Source organism: Dermacentor variabilis, chromosome 8, assembly GCF_050947875.1.
Source record: "Dermacentor variabilis isolate Ectoservices chromosome 8, ASM5094787v1, whole genome shotgun sequence".
NCBI classification, from domain to species: Eukaryota; Metazoa; Arthropoda; class Arachnida; order Ixodida; family Ixodidae; genus Dermacentor; species Dermacentor variabilis.
Genome location: NC_134575.1, coordinates 40,256,511 through 40,278,973, shown reverse-complemented (window position 1 = coordinate 40,278,973; position 22,463 = coordinate 40,256,511). Strand labels below are relative to the sequence as shown.

Genomic DNA, 22,463 nt, shown 5'->3' with positions numbered 1-22,463 from the left:
TGCGTCTCCGAAACTTGACGTTAACGACCTCCGACACCCCGCGCGCGGGATGACAGCGCGCATGACGCCACCGCCGCCATCTTTACTCGCCCTTAGCTTTTGCACTGGCCGCAGGTCACACCCAACACATCGCGAGCGGGTCAGCTTGTTAGCTTAACGGGTCGTCTATGCGCTCAGCCGAGCGGACAGCCAAGGTAGATACCGTAACCGTAAGCAGCCACGGCCGGGATAGAGCAGGAGACGTGTGCTCTCCTCCCGTAGCGCACGCGTGATCACGCTGCGTCCAACGTTGGGCGCGCAAAAACGCGGCGCGCATCAAGCCACGGTCCCTCCCGGCTCACCCTCGCAAGCTTTGCCGTGCACCCACTGCATGTGGCGGTCGGGACGCCATCTTATCGCGCTCGCTTTATTACGGGACATCACGGCGACGGCGAAAGAATTCGCTTGAATGACCATATAATTGTTATTCGAATGAAACCGCCTGCACGGAGAAACGACATCGTGCGGGCACCTCTCAGAGAAGATATATATCACTCAGGCGGAATCGGGACACGAGGGCAGGTTAGCGGGCGGGGGTCGGACAATTCATTTCCGTGTCGGGATAATAAACGGACACCTCTCTCTGACATCTGCGGCGCCACTCCTTTCGATATATGTGCAAGCTGAACCTCAAAATGCAAAGGTTGTATGCGCTTAGTACCTAAGCTGTGCTAAGTACAATACTCTATCTCTGAACTTCCATAACTTGCGTTACTCTTGCGTAAATGTCAAATGGTTTGCATAACTATATAGGGCACTGTTCTTCTATAATGTCACGTAACTTGCAATGGTGGAGATATTACTATTACGCAACAGTTGTGTAAATACGAAATTGCATTTTTTTCCCAAGAACGGGAGACGACGTTGCGTCCCGCCAACTGACGTCCGTGATTCAAACAGAACTGAAGATATACCGCTAACTCTATCTGAAAAGCTGCAATATAGTCCGGCACACGTTGTCGGGCGAGTTGGTGCGGCTTGTACTTCATGAGTCAGCGCCCCCCAAAAATTAATAATAATAATAATAAAGAGGGACGAAAGGCGGACGACGACAACACAGAGCATTGTGTTGTCACCGTTTATGTCCTTCCTCTTTATTATTTTTTTTCTTTATTTGCGCTGAGATCTGTGATGTACAACCTATACGCACTATAGCCTCTGACAACGTATACGTCTCCCCATCTTGGCGTGGGCCAATCACAATACGCCAGTATAGGGTTAAAAATAAAAAGCAAAACAAAGCGAACAGACTAAGAAGAAGCCGTTTCACCCCGCGTAGACCGGCTCGGCGCCTCACACAAAGTACTGTAGCCTGTGCAAATCTTTCCAAAACGAGCTTACTCTGTTGTACTGGTCGCGAGCCCATCCTCGGCTTGGTCGCCTCGGAGGCCGGCAAAAAACTGCGAATCGCGCGGCTGTTCAACGTCCAAGTGGGACCCCGCCGACCCCGGAGGTGTGGCAGCATTGGGTGGCATCGGTTGCGGTGTCGTCGATTTCTGACGTCACCGCGGTCAGCGAGCACGCGGTCGGAGACCGGGGCGGGTCGAGCAAGGAGGACGTGTAGGAACCGAGGCGCACCTGTACCACGTGTATAAGACGTTGGCTGCTGGCTCGATCTTAAATTCAGAAGACTGGACCGCGCGAAACTGCCCCTGAAAAGAAGAAGACGATGATGGTGAGTGTGTGTACAAACGACATGGCAAACGATACGTGTTGAATACGAAAGTATATTTGCGTCGAAATTCCACCCTCGTTAGACCATATAAACCGCGGGTGCTCTAAAGGCGGGGACATGTGCCAGAATAAACGCACGTCCGACGATTTCGAAGAGAGTCGTGGCGCATGCGCGGTGTTCTGATCTATCCAGTGCGTAGAATTTAATGGAGAGCTTCGGCTCTAGCGAAACCGCTCGTTTTACACGGTTGGTGTGCAAGTGCCTCAATTCAATTTCATTGACAAAACACATCAAAGTGCGTATACCCATTGGCTGATCCAGAAGGGGGAGAGAAGGGGGGAGGCCCTGACCTTTCCCTCTAGACATGAACAATACCCCCTCCGCCACGTTGACTCACCCTCGCCCGCACTAACTGCATCGTTACACATAAAGCCTCGTTATAAGGAAATCATTGGGGGACAGGAAACGAACCTCGTTATAAGCGGTACTTCGTTAAAAGCGGAAACGCTATAAAGCTACCATATCAATGCTGGAGGTACGCTGCGACGGCTCAGGAGCCCGTAAAACTTATACGAGATACAAAACCGCGCTTAGTACACTTACGATGTGGCCATAATTTCGATGTGGCCGTAAAAAGCGCAGAAATAAAGTAATACGATTTTTTTTCTCACTGCTACAGATTTTAACTGCCAGCTGCGTCCACTGCCCAATACAGGCAGCGAGCGCAGCATTCACTTGTCATATGTAGGAGCGCCCACAAAAGACCTTCGCTTTGTGGAAAAATACCCTCCCGCCTGACCCGACCAAGATAAAATTTCTTTAATGACCACGCAAGTTCTGGCGCATTTTCTTTTGCAATAACTTCTTGTCCTTCCTGCGCGCATCAGTATTACCATGATCTCTCTTGGTACAGGTGGCACTTGGCAAGAGTCATGTTCCCTTTCAGCTCACGCATGCTCCAGAGTGGTGTACAAGGAAAAGGAAAGGCTCACTATCACTGCTTCAACCGAGCGGCCTCGCTGGAATTTCCCGTTTCGCCGCTCCGTACTAAGCGGTGTTCGGCGCCATATAAATTCGGTCGAAAATTCACGCTGTGGATTCGGGAACAATTCGAGTAAAGCGACTTTGTTATATCGAGAATTCGCTCTACGTCTAAGATGAGAATAAACCCTCCTAAGCCCCCTCTCCCTTCCCCACCCTCTATGGTATTCTGGATCCGCCTCTGGTAGTAACGTAAGACATCCCAAAGTAAAAACTGGAAGCGCCACCTTCTACATACATATATTGTTAAACATAAGATAATACGATCCTGTCGATTGATATAAAGGTTATCGAAATAAACCAGGAAAGTAATGAGCAATCAATTGCTGTACAAGAATATCGCGAAAATGTAAGTGTTAAGATGAGTGGCAGATATAGAAAAGAAAATGATGTATATCAGAGGCGCACGAATATTCGAAATTTTGAATCCTCATCGAATAGTTCCTGCTATCCGATAGGGCTTCAGTTCGAGAATTCACTATTCAAAGTAGTCAAATACTCGTTTCTTTCGAATATATAAAGCATAAAAAAAACATTATATTGGAATCTCGAGGGAGAGATAACGATGGTTTTGAGGACCGTTCTTTTGTGAACCTGGTGCGGGATATTTGCGGTTGTTTCCGGGCACAGCTAGGCAACAGTTTCTGGGCCAATAAGGCAGGGAACAGATAACGTATTCTCTTGCATAAATGTCCACGAATTCTATAAGAATCATTTCGCGTTTTGGGAAGCCCTTATACAGATTCGTTCCGATTTGTTATTTGGCTAGATTCATCGCTTTCGCTGTCCTTAAAAAAAGAAACAAATGAAAAAAATGTGTCGTGCTATAGTATTGCGTTTATCTGACACACATCGGTGAACAAAACACCTTCGAGAGCGGACACGACGAAAGAAGGTGCGTCTATTCGTACTCGCTGAAAACCGAACAGAGGTGATTGAGAGTTTGCTTGCGTGGCACCAACTGCTTTATTTTTATTTATTTTTTCGAGCCTGCAACACTTGGGAAAACGCGGTGGCACCTCGAGTACCGAACGCTATATAAACGCAATTAAATCCAAGAAAGAAAGAAAAATAATAATGTAAGCGGTGATTTAGTGGTAAATGTGAGCGATAAAGCGTTAGCATCATACGTCGCACATCTTCGAGGTCCCGGATCCACGATTAAAACTGCGTTCACAACATTGCAAATTGTTGTCCTGTAGCTCACTCGACACATGTCCCCGCGGAATGATCTAAGAATGGCGCTACTTTTGGAAAATGGAGGGGCTTTATCTGGATGGATGGATGGATGGATGGATGGATGGATGGATGGATGGCTGTTATGAGCATCCCCTTTGGAACGGGGCGGTGGGTTGCGCCACCAAGCTCTTGCTATTATACTGCTTAATTTCCTACCTAGGTTAAAAAAGAAAAAAAGAAGAAAAAAACGCACGATGAATTCCCATAACCAATATTTCTGACCCCCTATTGTGAACTTTGTTTTCGCACGTCTCCGTTTTTTTTGTCGTCTCCCTACTTTTCTTCCGCCAATCTTCCAACCGCCTCTTACTAATCTCTATTGCGGACATGTTTACTTTCCCCCTTCTCTCGCTGAACCCAAGGGCTTCAAGGAGTCCAGGGGTGCCTAAATCGACTTTTGGGCAGATATCTTTACATTCTAATAAAACATGCTCCATCGTTTCCCTAGATTTACCGCCGCAAACACATGCTTCTTTTTCGTTCTTATATCTCGCTTTATAGGTGCGTGTTCTAAGGCATCCTGACCTCGCTTCGAAAAGTAATGAGCTTCCCTTTGAGATATAATAAATTGTTTCTTTCCTGATTTCGTTTTTTTCCTTTTAAGTTAGTTACTCAAGGCAGGTTTCTTTTCCATTGCCGCCACCTATGAGATTATCTCAGCCTCGCTGACTAAATTTCCTCTTGACGTTCTTTGTTGCTGTGTTGTTCACCCTATAGGTCACCTACTTGCTGGTAAGCTTCCTAGCTATTTTCCTCCACTGTGAATCAATGTTCTTTCTGTACAGATACCTGGACACTGTCCCAGTCCATTTACTTTCCTTCATACTCCGCAGTCCTTCTTCATAATTAATTTTACTGCGAGCTTCCCTGACTTCAAAACTTGTCCAGCCCATATCACCGTGCACATTTGTAGTCTTCCCGTGAGCGCCCATTGCGAGGCGTCCCACTGACGGTTGGTTCCCGCCGACTCCTGATTGTACCCCTGATTTCAAGCAAACAAACGCATTCCCAAAAGTAATTCCTGGAACCATTACACCCTCCCTCATACCCCGGAGCACCTCGTACCTATTGTATCGCCATAGCGCTCTGTGCTTCACTGTGTCTGCATTTCGATTCCCCTTTATCTCTCTTGGCTCGGCACCTCCGTCTGCCGGGCGCCGTTTTACCCGCCGACGGCAGCGAAGCGTGGTGATGGCGTATGCAACGTCACCACTCCCCCGGTTGGGTGGCGGGAGATTTGAATTTCTAAAAAGGCATTCGGACCCTTCAGATGCAATTTTCTCGTAAACAAAGTCTTTTCTTGGACTGAAACAAGCGTTGCGAGGTTTCTGGAATGGTATTTGAACAGTAGTATCTGCCTTTGGTGTCCCTTTAAGGCCGGGGCAATGCGGGCATCACAGCTGGAACCCGGACTGCTCCGTGGGTTGCGGGTTCGCCGAAATATCCGCGTGCCGCATACATCTCGTCCCGATCCTGCGAAGAACTGCTCTCCACCAAAACGGCGGGGTCACGAGCTCTCGTAAAAATTGCTGATGGCAACGGACGTTGGACTTAACGTAAGCGAGGCTGGTAATGCAACTGGTCGCCTCATCTGCGGTACCGAGTCCATCCCCACTGAACTTTCCACCCTGAACCCTTCCAAAACCTTCCCTTGAATATGACCCTTCCGGGTATCCTTTCCCCTGGGGCTATCGTACGGTGTTGTTGCCAGAGGAATATATACGATGCCAACTGCAATTTTTTGGGCGAGACAAGAAGAATTGTTCGCTAAAATTCTTATCTTTTTTCTTTTTATGATCACATAATTATTACTGCAATATTTAGATACTTTAGCCTTTATATACGTAATGGTTGGCATTTTATTTCACAAGTACAAGTTGCTAATCTTATTTCACCTTATCTTCCCTAAAAGAATGATACCTCTAATCAACGTTCACCGCCTTTTCACCTCCACATTCATGGCTGATACCGCCATTTCACTAAGGAGCAGCAACACCACCTTATCTCTCGAATGAGCATTCTAATATCACCTACGTACGTGGAACCAAAAATGCACTTTTCGCGCGTGCGGAAGGAACAATCGCAATTAACCTTCGTTCAAAAGGCGCGGGGGTGAGAAGTCCATCAATTACCTCCTCTGCTACTTATCTGTTACGATGACGAATGCCTTCTACTCTTGATCACGTTAGGTCAGCAGGATTCAAGAACATTGTCAGTAACAAAGATATAGTTGGATTGCCAAATCAACGTAAAAAAGCCTGTGCAGTGTGCGTACATCCATGATAAAAGTCCAGCCAGCGCGCTGGCAGTTATTTTGCTTCAAGGAGTGCGGGCATAGCGCGGTACGTCTTGCTAGTGATGTAACAAAAAGTCAACATGGCCGCTGTGTCAGGCCCCGGAAGGCGTGGGCGGGGTGCGGTTTTGGGTGGAAACTGAAAACAACGTCGGGACTGCTCGCAGGTTCACAAGGTCAGCGTGACAGCGCCGTACCACGACCGCTACTTCGAAGAGGGCTCGCCTGGCGCCACCGCTTTGTCGTGTCAACTCGGCGGCTTGCAACGATCACGGGTAATATGATGAGACATCGCCGCCTCGGAAATGGCCCTAGCCGACGACGAATGCCCGAGAGCCGACGGCATTCGAGTCCGAAAACTGCGGAGAAAACTGCAGGACCTTCGTGAGAGGGCCGTCGCGTCCGGTCTGTCCGACGACGATGTCTCGGCCGTCGTGGCCGAGGAGGTGGCGGCGAACGGGTCCGCCGCGAACGTTTCGCCGTCGGTCAGCGGCGGCCTGCTGCTCAAATGGGCCTTCATCGTGGCCACCCTGGCCTACGTCTGCTTCAACCGGGGCCTTCCGGACCTGGCCAACGACCGGTGTCTCGTGTACCCCGGGGGCCTGTACCTGGAGTTCACGCGGCCCGTGCTGCCGTGCGACTTCTGCCGCTCGCCGACCCAGGTGACGGAGTTGACCGAGATGAGCAAAGAGGAGTTCCTGCGTGTCGGCTACGCCGACAAGCCGATCGTGCTCAGGGGCGGCGCGGCGCACTGGAGGGCGATGCAGACGTTCAGCTACGAGTTCCTCCGCGACGTCTACCGAAATACGAGCGGCGCCTTCGAAGAGAGCCGCCGCTACTGCCAGTTCTTGAAGTCCGCCACCGACTTCGAGGATCTGGAGGACTTCTTCTCCATGCCGGACTCGCGTGTTCACATGTCGAGGCCGGAGGAAGAGCCGTGGTACGTGGGATGGTAAGTTGGAGCGAAGTTTTTAAACAGCCGTGGTGTTATGAATTGCAAGGTCCAGAAGTCGCCCGAGGCGCTGTCGAATTTAGGTTTCGAGAAACTTAATTCTCATCATGTTCATTTCCTTGCCGTTCTCATCTCATTTATCTTTCTCTCTCTAACATCTCCAACTTGTATTGAGCACATTGCTTCGAAGGAAAACTCGCACCGATAGCCACACACAGGGGCATTGCAGTGTAATGATGTCATAAATTTTAGTGTCGGGTCCGGATATTCTGGCGACTCATCATCGGTTACTGTTCCTGGTGTCCCGAAATCGCTCTGACATGATTCACTTTCTTTCAGGAGCAACTGTGACCAGAGGGTCGTTGCAACCCTGAGGGAGCACTACACTAGACCCGACTTCTTTCCCGAAGATTCTGAAGCTAGCATCATCGACTGGATATTTATTGGATATGCGGGAAATGGAATTAAGACACATGTAAGACTGCATATTTCTTTCATGCTGAGAAAGTATAGGGCGTGAAACTACCACTATGTGCAAAATTATTGTGGCACTGTCTCCAGTAACACGTTCACTGGCACATGCAGAGACGAGAGCATAACCAAACATTCTTGAAGTGGACATGCCAATATTTTCGCATGTCTACTTCAGTGCAATTTCTTTCTTTTCTTTGGGTCAATAGCACCGTGCAAACCTGGCAGCTCTCCTGAATGTTTTCCACTTTGGGCTAATTCTACGATTTCATTAATGTTGTGTTCTGCTTGCAAAAACGTGTTCATCACTATCTGAACCTACTGTTGGAAGTCCTCCAGTTTTAAAAGGACACCCGATGCGGCATTTGCTTCATGCAAGGCGATACAGGCAAGTTCCTGAAGCAGGCGAAATTGGCAACAACAAAGTCTGCTAGAAAAGTCACTGTGATCTAAAAACAGTGTGTTGCAATCTCCTTCTCGGCTGTTGAAAGCTTGCTGCTGCTTGCGTGCCGTGGGTAAAGGTTATCGTTAATGTTCCTATGCATTGCACAAAAGGCCTCTGCACAGATGACAAGTTTTAAATGTGTGCTGTAACTGCTTCCTTTCTTTGTGTTGGTGTTTGTAGAATAGCTGCGAATTTTAGAGTTTGCAGGTCAAATGGTATGAGCACGTGTTTTCTATAGCTGTTATCGATCGAGCTTTTGCAAAGAGCAACTTCTACAGATTTGTTCCAAAGCAAAGACAGCAGGCTACAAGCAGCTTTTATCGCATTCCAAACACCTGTGGCCAGATTTACAAAGGCAGTTTATGGACAACCTAGCTCTGGCCGTGGAATGTTGCTACTGAGTACAAGGATATTGCTTTGAATACCGGCCACAGTGGTTGTCCCTACCAGTGGGGGCATCATGCAAAAAAACACTTCTGTACTTGTAGATTTATGTGCGTGTTAAAATAACCCCAGAAGGTTGAAATCAATCCAGAGTGCCAAACTAAGGCATATCTCGTAGCTTCGGAACGTTAAGACCCACCAATTTTATATTTCTTTTAGCTAGGAACACACTTTGTCACGAGAAAAAGTTTTTGAAAATCAATGTATTCTCAAAACTAAAAACTTTTGCGAGATCACCCTGCGTACGTTATTCTTGCCGGTGTGAAGAGGAACACCGTGAAACTGAACAGATGCAAACTTTACAGCTCTTTTTTTTTAGCGAGGTTGCATATGTAAAGAAAGCCTTGGTATGCAATGTTTGACATCCATTTAGGCTCTTGATCGAAGTGATCCTTATGCTCTGCTCTTATTTCTGTAACGTAAAACAAATATGGCTGCTCCAGACAGACCATTGCAATTTTTATAGTAGTTAAGCCAGCAATCTGGAAACTATAGTTTCACCGATCGGCAGTTTCTGAGAACCGAGTTAGCAAACGCGAATATGCCAGACATGAGGAGCATAAGTGGCATACAGAGCTGCTGTATCAGTGTCTCCGTACATCGTTTGGGTTCTCATATGTCCTCTCTATTTGCATTACACAAACTCAGCATTCAAGAACAATGCACCAGCTAGCCTGTGGACGAATTTTTTTGCCAATCATTGCTGCAAGCGTTCCTTTTCTTTTTCGTACAGTTTGTCCTGCCAGCATTTACTACCACTCTTTGACAAAGTGTGAGTCCAGAAGAGGGTTGTAGCGCCGAAAAAGACAACTCATAGCAAATGAGACGGGACAGGCGCAACGTCCAGCTGTTTATTCACCGCGTATGCGAATGAATATAAGGACAAATCAAGATGGGTAGCAAGAACCATGCATGCGCGCAAGGGTTTTTACAAAAAAAGCGGGTAAAAGATAGGTGAGGCACACACGTATCTCACGCCCGTGTATCTAAAAAAGCTGTTTCATTCTTATAAATGGAGATAGATGGGGCGTCTCGCTTGCTACGTGTTGTCTTTTTCGGCGCTACAACCCTCTTCTGGAAACATGCACCAACTAGCCTCCCAACAAGTATTACAAAGTGTGAGAACCACTGCTGTGAGCATAGAAGCGACTGAAAACCAAGAGTGTGTTGGCTTGCTGGTTTCAGCTTATCGGCAAGCGACCTCTTCCATTTGTAGCATGTGCCAACCTGTCTTACATTCAGCCACTGACATTTAGGCTAACAAGACCGGGCCGGCGGTAGTAACAGGGGCACCTGTTATACCGTTGTCAGTAAATGAAATTTAGTCATTGTGAGCACACGTCCTTCTTCTCCTGTGCACAAGTTCTTGGCTGTCTCTCAGGGCATGTAGTTTTCTTTCGCTGTGCATCAAAATGTAGCAAAGGCCACATGCTAGGACTAGCAAGTAGTCCTTACAGGGGACCGCGCATTAAACACAGAAACCTGTCATTCGTTTGTAACTATGGGAAGCATTCATGAAGGTGGATTCCTTTTTAAGCATGTATTTCCATGCAAACCATATCGAAAAATGTGTGCAGTTGATCTCGCACCATGCCTAGCAGGTGAGCTCGGTGTGTTTCTAATGTGGCAAAATGGTTTGCCTTGAGCTGCGAGTCACTTGTGGATTGGTGGGAATGTCACCAGTGTTCTCGATGCTGTGAAGGTGCTTTCTGCATGCATGTCACTTATAATGCTCTCCGAGTTTTCACCAAATCTAATTTGGGTGGCTGTTGTATTTCTTTCTGTACAGCTACTAAACTCTATGCCATTCACATGTATCTTGAGTTTCTTTTTGTGACACAGGCTTTTGCAGCAAGGTCCTGTAGATTGCTGCAACCCTTCATGGCTGCTAATGGCTTGGTGTGTGTGTGTGCGCGTGTGCTCATCGTGTTTCATCACTGTCCTCTTGAGCACAAAAGCCAAGCACTTGGCTACGCAAATCGCACAGCTATGCCTTGCAGCTCTAGCTAACCAGTCTGCATCTTTCTTTAAAACGACTGTGGCCTAATCTCTCTTGTCTGCCTTGTGCTGGGTCTTTTTATTCCAGCTGGATTACGTCCTCCGTCCGTCATGGCAAGCTCAGATCCGGGGAGCAAAGACCTGGACCCTGCTGCCACCACCAGAGTGCGAGTCGGTGTGCGTGCCTTCGCTAAAGGTCACCATCAGGCCCGGTGACATTATAATGGTGAATACCAACCGCTGGTACCACAGCACACTGGTTGAGCCGGGAAACATCAGTATCACTATTGGATCAGAGTACGACTGAGGCTCGCATGATGCTTGATGCTATGCCTCTGCCACAGTGGTGCAAGGAGTTGCCACAGCCTCCTGTAATTCTTCAATGCCAACCCGGTCACATCAAAACCGGGGGTCACTGAGAGGGTCGAACTTTCCCAGCGGTTAGTTGGTCACAGTTTATGGGGCATGGTTAGGGTCACATCAACTATCCCTCATCACACGTGTGAAAACTGTGAGTGAGGCATAGAGCAGCAGCAGCGGCCAGCTAAATTTGTCTACGCTCTAGCAAAAACAGGTATAAAATGGCTGGGATTGTGGCGCTGCTGCAGCGGACCTCTGGCTCCCCATGTATTGCGCGAGTGACTGGGCAGGCATTGTAAAAATATAGTGGGCTGTGGAAATGACATTAACTGCTCAATGTCTTAACGTATAATGCCATTTGCATGGTGCCGCAGAGACATGCGTAACGACATTAAATATTTATGCTGCTTGCAGCATAGTGCATTCTCACAACTCATTCGGCCTTGAATCCGTACACTCGTTCCCAACATTAGCAGTGACGGCTGCACTCAGAAAAGTACATTTCTGAAGTAACCTGAAATATCTAACGTAAGATATGTCTAGCAATAATGTATTCAATGGCATTTATTGAACTTTTGCTTTGTTAAACAAACTCATTAAAAAATACTGTCACGATTGGCAAACAAACTTACTGCATTCACTGCAGCTATCATCATCGCAATGTATAATGTAATTAAAAATGTGGACGTAGTAGCTTTACATATAATGGCATGAGGAAACTTTAAGGTCTTAGACTCTTAATGGGCATTGACCTCACCCCTGTGGCATGAGCATTAGGCTGGTCAATGCCAACCACTGGTAAAACATCACGGTGGATAAGCCACATGGCATCAGTATTAGCACCACCGGATTAGAGTGCTGCTGAGGCCTGCCTAATACTTCACGTTGGCTTGCTCAGCAAGCACGCAGCAGCGGCACTGTTGTGGCAGCTAGAGAGTTTACCTTGCCAAGACGGGGGAGCTTCGCAGGTCAACTCTGAATAGTTTTGCTTGCACCGCATCGTTGGAAGTGCATTCGTGTGGCCTACTGCTTTGCAGGAGTCTAAGTGCATTGCCTTAAATCTATTAGCAAAGCATGCCATCTCACACATAATCCAACGAACACTTGTCTTGTACCATGGAGTGCGAAAAAACGAACAGGAACTGCTACACTGCAGCATATTTTACCATAGGTAGTGCACCTTGGATTACAGTCAAGTGTACTTTCATTACCACTCCCTTTTCAATGCATTACTGTGAATGTAGAATGCCAGAATCTTTACAAGCTGTCTTTGAGCTTAGCATGCATGCCTCAGTTAATTTGTCACAAGGTGTCACTGCTGCGTGCTGCTTGAAGATAAGGTGTATAAAGGGACAGTAAAGGCAAACATTGATTCTATGTTCACTGGTTAGATTTGTTTTATGCTACGAGATGGCTTAGCTGCAGAGAAAATTGTGGCTGAAAGAGACCGCATAGTTCATCCACAAATCGAGTTGCCCCATGACGATCGGAGTGGCTTATGTAGGAAGCCTACACTGCGCCAGAAATCTCGGAAGCCATGCTTTACCAGGTGCTGCGGCCAGCCTTGAGTCAAAGGTCCCTACGTGGCGGGTGCCAGTATGAGAGTTTTATTCTTGGTAAAGGTTATGCTTTGGTAACCTTGGAGTAGTACTAATACGTCACCTCATCTTGACTTTATGTTTGCCTTTATCATCCAGACAGATGCCTTCTGCACTATGAGCCGTGTTGCTTCCAAATGCAAGTCCCAAGTCTTTCACACATGTTCGTAGTAAAGACAATGCTATTTCTGTATCATAAACATGCAGCATGCCAAAATGTTAAAATAGTTTTCTAGAAGGTCATACAGCATTGTTTCGCTGTACACGTCAACTGTTTAAAGTAGAGCATTCATGCATTCAATGTTTCGACAAAAAGTGTGAGCTTGTTTGTCATAGCGCTTGTAGTGTGGTGCGAGGTAGAGATAAGCCTGTAGGTATTGCAAGGTATGCAGTGCTACCACAAAAATGAGCTTTCTTTTAATTTTTTCTGGTTATGTCTAGCATAGACAGATGCTTTCACTTTTGTAGAGGATGAAAATCATGTTGACGAGAGTTACGCCAGATTTCAGTGGCCTTGACATAGAGATGAACTTCTTATAATGCCGTCGGTATAGTCCTTGCTCAGTGTCATTTGATGATAGGGCTTTTTCCACAGTTAATGGAAGTCCTTGACCGGTGGTCAGCTCATCTTATTGTTGCGTTTCATTTACAGTTCTTGTGCTTCCTGCGCACACGTTCCAATGCAATAAGTCACCGGTTAAACCAGGCATTATGCCCGAAATTGTCGGGCTTTGGCAATAACACAGTATAAAACTGTTTTGTCATTTCTGTGTGAATTGTTGTGCAGTCGAACCTTGCTATAACGAAGACGTATTCAACGTGAAAATACATTCATTGTAGCTCATATTTATGGTATCCATTACAGGCTAATGTCAACGAGGAAAATTTTAGGTTTACTTTGTTATATGCAATAATTTGTTACATCTGTGTTCGTTATATCGAGGTTTGACTGTGTTAGTATTTTTATATCTAGTCCTTTTGTACCAAAGTATTGCATGTTCAAGGGTCATGCAAGAGCCAATTACCTGGCATTTAACAGGTTCGCTTTTCCACTGTTATATTATATCTTTGAAGCAGTGTATTTTTGAAGGCTCATAATAGTGTGTGAATGCTACAAGGTTTTACGCATGTGTACGTTAACGCATTTATAAAGTTGTCTTTCCGTCACCACTTGACAAAGCTTGCCTTGGCTGCAAGGTTCACCCAAATGTGCGACAGCCTTTTATGCCACTTTCTAGATTTCAGGTTTCAAGTCAGCAAACTATGACCTGTGATGCTCTGCGGTCATTGTTATTTGCGCATTCTGGCGTGATGGCATTTTGTCATTTGTGTGCTAACTACACGGATGCATTCAATATGTTACTATATTGCCAAAATGTTGGGTACCTTGCTACGCATGCACTACGCTCCACGTGTAGCGGTGTTGCGTAAGTTGTAGCTGTTTGTTGTGGTACCCAGGCTGATTTAGCGTGCTTTCAGTATACAGTGTTGTAGACGAAGTTCGTTAACATAACCGGTAATTGTCAGATGTGGTATTGTTGCGAGTGGAACTGCCCTCTGTAGAGTTTTTTAACACTCCAGTTCGCTTCTCTCACGCCTAATATAGCATCCTGAAAGATTGCATCAATGCAAACATGCCACTTTGTTAACTTTGCTGTGTACGAAGTAAGAAAGCAAAAACAAATATAAAAGCTCAGGAATAGACAGTATGCAAGTATGAATAGAAGCCCGAGGTTTGACCTCACTTTTCTACGGCAGCTGTGTTGTTATACTTATTTCCTGTTTCTGCCACTTTCCCTGAAACACGTGTCACAGTTCTTTTTGTCTCCGAGGCTCTTTCCTGCTATTCACCGTCATTAGCGTTTACTAGAACATTAATACAGAAATTAAAATATGGGGACTTACCCAAGGGGGAGGCGGAGCCGAGAAGGAAAAATTCTGATCAATCGATATATCAAAACGCAGTTCTACGTGATACAGGCAAATGAAGGAAATCAAACAGGACAATGCAACATGTGCTAGTACGCAACGTAATTATACTGAACAACCAGTGTTAACACTGTTGACATTTATACTTAGTGTGACCAACTGTCGCACAAAGCCAAGACAGCGCACTCGGCACTGTGCCAAGAATGGCGTCGCTAGTAGACGTGTCCAGCACTATTAATGCAAAATCTAGAGAATGTATATCTCAAAGTGATTGCTTAAGAATACCACTAGCATGCCCCCATTTTCTCTGTTGTTTTCCGGTACCAACCACTGCCGTCCTTACTGTCAAGGATGATGTCATCTTCTTATGCGCCCTCGGCTTAGGAGAGAGACATTGGTTTGTGTTGTACCTTGGCAATCATTCAAAGTGGCATTGTCCTCCAACGCTTACCTCTACTGAAAGAAGGCTCATTGACCATTAATGTGTCACTGCAATATAAACATGTTCGCCTGTTCTGCATTGGGAAATTGGCGGTGGCAGTCATTCCTTGCGATGACTGAAGATAGTAACATGAGCCATGACAGTGCGTTTCAGAGCCCGCTTTTAGACGGGTCACAAATTTCTGAAAGACAAGTCCGAGTGTTCAACGAGCAGATGAAGCCAATAACGTCGACGGAAAGAACTTGCTGGATTATTTTTTGGGTGTGACGACTTCCGAGTATGTGAGATCGCTGCGTTAATGGTTTCTTAAGACGTTGCACACTTTCTATGTTGGAGTCTGATATATGGAAGTAATCACAGTGGTGTAGGTGGAAGCAAAAAAATACATGTGCAAGTTGACTTTGACTGGTTTAAATTTTAGATAGTTTATTGCTCAGGTGGCCCTAAATGGAAGTATATTTTTTTTATAAGCTCAAGTTTGCTGTGTTCACATGTGCATGTGACTTTGTGGGATTTTCTTTCCATTAGAATACTGCACTTTAGGCAGTATTGTGTGCACAGTCTAGGCTACACTGGTATAAAGTATCTGTTTGCTACAATGTAGTGGGCGCTCATCAACGTAGCTACATAACTATGTATTTGCATAAGTGTGTTGTTGTTTCTTGTGCAATGAATGATTGACTGCTAGGTAGACCTGTTGCAATTTCTATTTTACACTTAGTCTAGGAAAGCTCTGTGCTCCAGTAGGTGCACTTTACAAAGCAGTAAACGAAGTGTGCCGCGAGAGCGCACGCTGAAAATGTCTCGTTACGTGCATAAGCTCGAGTCAAATCGTGCTCTCATAATTAATGTGTTGCAATGGCACGATTTCAAGCACTGCAACCTGGCACTGTATTTTCATTGTTTCGGCAAAGTCTTGCCAATAACTGCACTTGTTCGTCCGTGGCACTTCTTGTATTTTGCGCGCTTTCTGATGCATACAAACTTCTCGAACCCTGGGCTCAAGCATCAGGTGACAAGACTTCGGCAGAGTTGAGCCTTGCCCATATGGTTAGGGAAGAAGCAGCATTCACAAAAGCATACAGTTCAGTTCGTGCAACCAGGATGGTGGTGGGTTTAGTATTCTTCACCATATAATAATTCAGGAAATGGTATGAACCTGGAACATTGAGGTTGTATTGTGCCAGAGGGCCAGCTGTGAGCACTCCAGCAAACTCGCACCTTCTTTTCAAAATTGTTTGGGTCGAAGCAGTAGCGAAGCTGTTAGGTTAGGTTCACCAACCTCAACACGCATGCAGCGCGATGGCTGTGCCGTTTCAAAGCTCTAACCAAATCACTTTATGAAGATAAAATTAAGTTTCCATGTCTAGCTGCACTTTGGACTCTGCTGCTACGACTAAAATTTTTTGCTCACTTTAGCTACATTTTGTAAGTGTGAAGGGAAAGTCTGCCATCACATTGCAGATGCCTCTTACCAGCTCCCATTGAGCACCGCTGCAACTGGTAGCTTTTGTAGCAGCAGTGAAACACTTGACGAGGTTGTTCCATAACATAGTTGAAGGCAGTAATGCCAATAAAGAAGCACAACAAGGACAGTCATGAGAATGACAACTTACAGTGTGGTACTTTTTTTTTTTTTGCTACCTCAGGTTTTCCAGTACGACGAACAAGCTAGCCCAAATTATTGGCTTGTTTATATTAGTATATTAACAGCTCCTGCTTTGTCCCAGATTTAGTCATTGGGAGTTGGTACTTGCTCCTGCACAAAATGTGCACTGTTCCTGCATCCGACTGCCTCGAAATTTCCAGTAAACGTGTTTGATGTGCAATAATTTTTTAGCATTTGCTGGCTCGCTGCAGGGCGTATATATACCAAAGGTTAGGCAAGGTCAGACACCCAATTGTCACATTGGTTTTACTTGTGCATTTGCTATCTGTTAGAAGCTCAAGGGCATGTAGTACATTTCTATTTGCTAAAGCAGATCCCCAAGGAATGGCCACTTTGCTGACAACTATCAGCGATTATAAGCAATACTGTTTTCCTGGTGCTACATTTCTACAACAATGAATGACCTTGCCTTTTAACGAGGCACTGTTTCAGGGTTTTGTCACCGTCCTATTTACAACGTGAACGAAAGAAAAAGTCAATAAAAAGTTCCACAGCATGGTTTACTTTGGTCATTTTTTTTATTCCTTCATTTGTACACACACATTGTTTGGCACGCACATTTGTACAGTGCAACACTGTCTCTGTATTCAAAGCAGTGCAATGAGATCAGTGCATGCCATGTGTTATTTGGTTACCAAAAGCAGGGCATGGACCATTTGTTTCAAGGTTTGGAGATTCAAAGAATGATTTGACGGTGCTGCACAGGGCTTTCGCTTAGCACAGAGCTCCGTCAAGTCTTGTACCTGGCTTGGCCTTGAACCTGAACTAGATGGCTTTAATACGCACGCTTGAAACAGTGCAGTGCTCGCTCTTTGCCAAAATTGAATCAGACTTGCCCTTCATGACATCAATTGAATGCAATGCAGTTTTTTGCCAGATGTCAAAAATACTCTGTCTGCAAGTTGTACACGCAAATTGTAAACCACTGCACATTCTTTGCGACGCTTCCCAATGACAATTGCCCAGTGTGCCGTTGTTACAAAAGAACGGGTGATGGCCATAATGGCTTTCCAGTCACCACGATGCATTACAGGTAATGAAGAAACGGGGTGCCTTTAACGCCATTATACGCTGGTGCTACTAGTACAACTACACTCTTAGGCAAAGTTGCACCCTTTGGAGCGCCCCTTCTGCCACACAACAATAATCGTCATCTGCCTTGATGCGTTTCCTTTCTTTAATGCTGCGAGCCCGGTACTTTCCAGTAGCGAACGGCATGTGCGTTATCAGCACGATAGCATTCCCGACAGGAAAGTAGCGGGCGCGGCGTTTTCAAGAAAGGAAACGCATCAAGGCAGATGATTATTGTGTGGCAGAAGGGGCAATCCAAAGGGTGCAACTTTGCCTAAGAGTGTACCTTCTGTACCTTGCTGCAATGATGTCCAAGTTCTTGTATGCAAAATGACATTTAGGTTAATGCGAGGAGGACAGACCAAGATATGCCAGACCAGGTTGTTTCCCGACAGCCCATTCACAGAAGGCAGGCTTCCGAATCCTACAGGAAGTTCACTCTAGAACTTAAGCAAAATGTCCTTAGGACATCACACTGGTAGTCTTCAATCTCATTTTTAATACATCTTACACCACATGAAAGACACGTCCGTCAAGTTTGCTGAATTAACCCCATAAAGCCCAAGTGCCATTAAAAAAAAATAAAAAATTGAACAGGTTCACAACACACCCCCCAAAAAAACTTCCACTGTAGTAGCACCAGGTTTTTCTCATCTATCCAGAATTGGATGTTATGTATAAAAAATGTTACTATGCATAGGCTTTACATTAAGTTCCCTACACACAAATCATAGTTTAGAAATTACAAGCTCAGGATAGAAAAAAGGATATGTTGGGCTTTTTGGGGTTACAGACATACCAGCCAAGTTCATGAAAGATGTTGACAGCGCTAGGAAAGGTGAAACACAAACATGAAACGCACACGCAATGTTTGTTTTGCCTCTCTTAGCCCTGTAAACATTTTCCCCAATGCCAGTAACAAACTAGCTTTGCTTTCAGCAACAGCAGCCTGCTAAGACCTGGCGTTGCGTTCGGTTTCCATCAGGCATTCCCGGACAAGAATGCGTGCATGCACTATGCCTCGCTTGAGGCGCTCGGCTGATGACTTGCTTCCAGCGTACGTTGGCCGAATGTCGCGCCCGAGTTCCTCGATGACCGCGAGGAGCTGCGTGTATTTGGACGTCTGCGGATGACGAGCCGCATCACCAGCAACCAGGCCCATGTTGACGGCGCCTGGACTGTGGCTTGTCTGCAGGGGTGTGCCGGGCTGGCTCTGGCCAGGAGAGTCAGTTGAGCGAGAGTCCTCGTCCATGACCTGCGTCAAGCACGAAAGACAATGTACTGTATTTACTCGATTACAAGTCCCCTTCAAGCATAACATGTACATGAATGTAAGGGAAAGTAATGATGCTCAGAAAAATAAAATTTATTGCATTTGAGCTTCAGCAGACCAGCAATCATCAATAGCCCTGAGTATGTCATTTTTGGTGCCATCTACCATGGCATAACAACAATAGTGCTTACAATCCAAATTAAAGATTGGGGCCAACAGAAAGAAATGCACTAAGGGATAAAACGTATAAGCAGAGATGTAGTGCCTCAGACAGGCTGGTTGACGTTTTGATAAGGGGACCCATCTTTGTCAAAGGCAGCCTTGTCATCCTTGGTGTGCAAGATTTAATCGGTTAGTAGAGTGCCGACCGTAGAGTGCTAAACCAGACGGGAATGACGAGTATAGCACATGGATTTGCCTAACTTGCAGCTAACACCTCCAAGGTTTCAGGCCAATGGCTGCAGCCATGGTGCTTGCGTTGAAACATTTATGGCCCGCCGCAATGCCAGACTCCTCTACTGAGCACCAGCTGCTGCCACATAATCTCGTAACAGTGTGGAAAGAAAAATGAGGCACTTTCCTACTCGGATGAAGCTTGCCGGTATCTTAAAAGGAGGTGCATCTAAATGTACGAGAGAGCACTGGCAATATCTTTCTCCCACACACTCGGTATGAGAGAGAGAGGTTTATTACAAGTCAAAAGCTGAGAAAGGTTGACCTGAATTACTGCGTACTCAGCATAGGGGCAAGAGGAACAAAAGGAGATGGAAGAAAGTGACGATAACGAGAGAACAGTACATTCACATGAATTTTTTAAAAAACCTGGAAAGACTTGTTATAACTGCGAATGAAGTTAATTTTCTCAAAAAACCCGCAACAGCCTTCATGGCCTGAGAGAGTGTTTTGGTTGTGGGCCAGAAAGAAGGCTTTCAGAAAGTGGCCGGTTTTCAATGCATGTCAGAGATTTAGCCTACGACACTGAACAAAGCACTTAGCATCTCCACTGTGAACTCAGTCACCGGGCAACCATCATAGGTGTTTGCACATGTTGCAAATGGCACCAAACACACTGAGCGCTAATGCTGACCCAGAAGTCGTCGGTGGCACTTTCGCCAGTACCGGCAGATGCACTTGCAGGTACCTTGAATTGGCAGGACCTGGGCCACGATATTGTAACAACGCCTTTCACTTGAGTCTATGCCACTCATAGCCCCCGTTTATAGCTGGCTGATCCCATGAATAACAAGGACAAAGCACTGCTCTGACACATGCTGTGTGAAAAGGAATGGAAAGAAATTTAATTGAAAACCGCATCGCTACAACACAAAACCTCAGCCCTGCTTCTTTTTATGTTCCGCCTTTACAGGACAGGCTTTCCATGCTTTGCTCATTTGTGCTCGAGCTCCACTTTTCTGTCCGACTTCTACACTGTCGAGTGTTCTGTCGAATTATTTCCATTAGGTTCTTCTCATTGGAGCGTTTCACGTAGTGTAGTGTGAACAGGTCGCTACAACTCAAGGTAGCCCTGAGCTCTCCATTCGATGACTTTCCTGTAGAGTTTAAGCTCTGCATGCCAGGACCTCTTCCTTTCACGTGAGCACTCCTGAACGACATGTCTGCCGCGGTTTGCGCAGCAGCTATTTGCTACACTGACCCGACTGTAGCACGCACGTCCACAGTGTCTCGTACTCGACACCACGTAGACAAAAGTTGCTGTAAATTGACAAGACATACCAAGTCGTAATATCGAGGCCGCCTCCGACCGAGCTCGACTCACCTCAATGGACTTCAGTAGCCACTGATGAAGCATATCACCGGTACCGGAATGCAACAGGTGAGGAGTCTCGCGCCTACGAGAGAGAGAAAAAAAAAAGTCAGCATCGTTGAAAGCTGTCGAAAACAACCGCCCTACACAGTCGTGCAATGCAGCAGCATCGTTAGAAAAAGGCACCGTTTAGCAAGATATGTCGCCGTGTCGTCTGCAAGCCGTCGGTCACCGCGCGCGCGTGCAGCCAAGTGCCCGCGCTGTGCGACGCCGGGTCGCGTTCAACGACTGCCAGAGGGTTGAAAGATCGCCCACAGCGTTAGGACCGCGTTTCGCGTAACGAAGCCCCAGGCCACGTGCCCCACGCAAACAACGGTTTCCACCGGTTTCGGCACTAGGTTTTACTGCGACAGCAGTCAAAAACAAAGTCGTCCCAATGCTCTGCGACCATTTGCGAAGCTTGTTCCCGTCACCCATTAAAAGCAGCGCTAAAGTAGCACCTGGACACGAAGGACAAAGCGCGCCGCCGACTTCCCAACTATAGCCCAAACCTACACCCTGCAACGAATCTTTCGAAATTTCTTTCAACGTTTATGTAACTCCCGTTGTACCCATTGGCATGGATTTGCTGGTCTCGGCCGTCATTCGTCTCGTCACCGGCCCGACGTCTTCTGGCGGGGCCCCGCTTCGGTTTCGCTTCCACCGCGTTCCTAGCTTCTGCTGCACCTGGCTCTTTCGTGACCTCTCGATTCTGCAGCGTCGCCGGACTCTCGCGATCGCATTCCGCTCGAGTGTGAACTTCTGCGCCGTGTCCGCGAAGTCTAGGCGTCCGGTCGCAAGCTTTTGCGTTGGCACTCTCTTCGGTCCAGCGTTTGCGGTGGGCCCGCATTCGTTCCCTCGCTGCTTCCTTGAGAGCTTCGACTCGCTCAGCTCGAGTCAACTGACGCGAAGATCCGGGCTCTTCTCTGGACATCCTAGCTGGGTGAGAAGAAACTAACACCGCATATAGAAAAATTACTACGCACGTTTTCCACCAACCCACGACCGGGTCATCTGATCATACAGAACCTTCGTACATGACCTGGTCATCTGCGAACAATTAACTATCTGTTCACGCAAAAATTGAGATAACCTTGCAAAGCTAGCGCCATACCGCACGCAAGTCGCCTACCGCGGTTACCTTTTAACTCGTGTTTGCGTTTTGTGGAAGCGAAAGTAGCTTTTACGCGCTTTTACATGTGGTCACAGGGATTTGGCGAAGAGACGTAGGACAGGAGGTCGCGTACCCATTTTCTAACACCTCATTACTACTGTCGCAGTAAATGCATCCCCAGGAGCAGTCGACAAATCGCCAGACACCCTCGACGAGGTGTTTCTGCGAAGTTTTGGCAAGGAGCGTCTTCTATGTTCGGCGCGAAGCATTAAGACACCGCGCGCGTGTTGAACCTGGTTGCACTGCGATGCCTAATGAATCTTCGGGCCTCGCGACGCGTCAAGAGATGACTCCGGTGCGGGGTCAGAAATGGTCCTCAAAGTTTAGCGCGCTACCTCGATACATTCGAAAAGAAAGTATCGAAAAATGTGAACGTACGCTAGGACCCGACATCATGCAGAGAGGTTTTACAAAATTCGGGAGCTCCTCACAAGTTTCAGCCTGCCGTGATGCGAAAACCTATGACACCGCAAAATAAAACCGAACGCGACGAAAGGGAAATTGAAATAATGGGAAGCATTCCTTTATTAACGGGAGCGTCGAAAA

General features: G+C 46.5%; 2 protein-coding genes across 2 annotated transcripts; one reads left to right on the top strand and one right to left on the bottom strand.

Annotated features, from left to right (window-relative positions):
• The first annotated feature begins 1,293 nt into the window (after window positions 1-1,293).
• On the top strand, window positions 1,294-17,094 carry LOC142590104 (uncharacterized). The gene is made up of 4 exons (XM_075701961.1): window positions 1,294-1,714; window positions 6,455-7,239; window positions 7,579-7,714; window positions 10,686-17,094. The coding sequence occupies exons 2-4, from the start codon at window positions 6,593-6,595 to the stop codon at window positions 10,902-10,904; spliced, it is 1,002 nt and encodes a 333-aa protein (XP_075558076.1). The 5' UTR covers window positions 1,294-1,714; window positions 6,455-6,592; the 3' UTR covers window positions 10,905-17,094.
• Window positions 17,095-18,145: 1,051 nt separating this feature from the next.
• LOC142590105 (uncharacterized) lies at window positions 18,146-22,201 on the bottom strand. The gene is made up of 3 exons (XM_075701962.1): window positions 21,316-22,201; window positions 20,717-20,789; window positions 18,146-18,921 (listed from the first exon to the last, which is right to left on the bottom strand). The coding sequence occupies exons 1-3, from the start codon at window positions 21,675-21,677 to the stop codon at window positions 18,619-18,621; spliced, it is 738 nt and encodes a 245-aa protein (XP_075558077.1). The 5' UTR covers window positions 21,678-22,201; the 3' UTR covers window positions 18,146-18,618.
• Between the last annotated feature and the right edge of the window lie 262 nt (window positions 22,202-22,463).

Coding starts and splice junctions, on each gene's coding strand:
- LOC142590104 (XM_075701961.1), top strand. CDS start 6,593: ATGGCCCTAGCCGACGACGAATGCCCGAGAGCCGACGGCATTCGAGTC. Junction 7,240..7,578: donor GAGCCGTGGTACGTGGGATG/GTAAGTTGGAGC, acceptor ACTTTCTTTCAG/GAGCAACTGTGACCAGAGGG. Junction 7,715..10,685: donor GAAATGGAATTAAGACACAT/GTAAGACTGCAT, acceptor TTTTTATTCCAG/CTGGATTACGTCCTCCGTCC.
- LOC142590105 (XM_075701962.1), bottom strand. CDS start 21,677: ATGTCCAGAGAAGAGCCCGGATCTTCGCGTCAGTTGACTCGAGCTGAG. Junction 20,790..21,315: donor CAGCAAATCCATGCCAATGG/GTACAACGGGAG, acceptor TCTCTCTCGTAG/GCGCGAGACTCCTCACCTGT. Junction 18,922..20,716: donor GGCTACTGAAGTCCATTGAG/GTGAGTCGAGCT, acceptor TGCTTGACGCAG/GTCATGGACGAGGACTCTCG.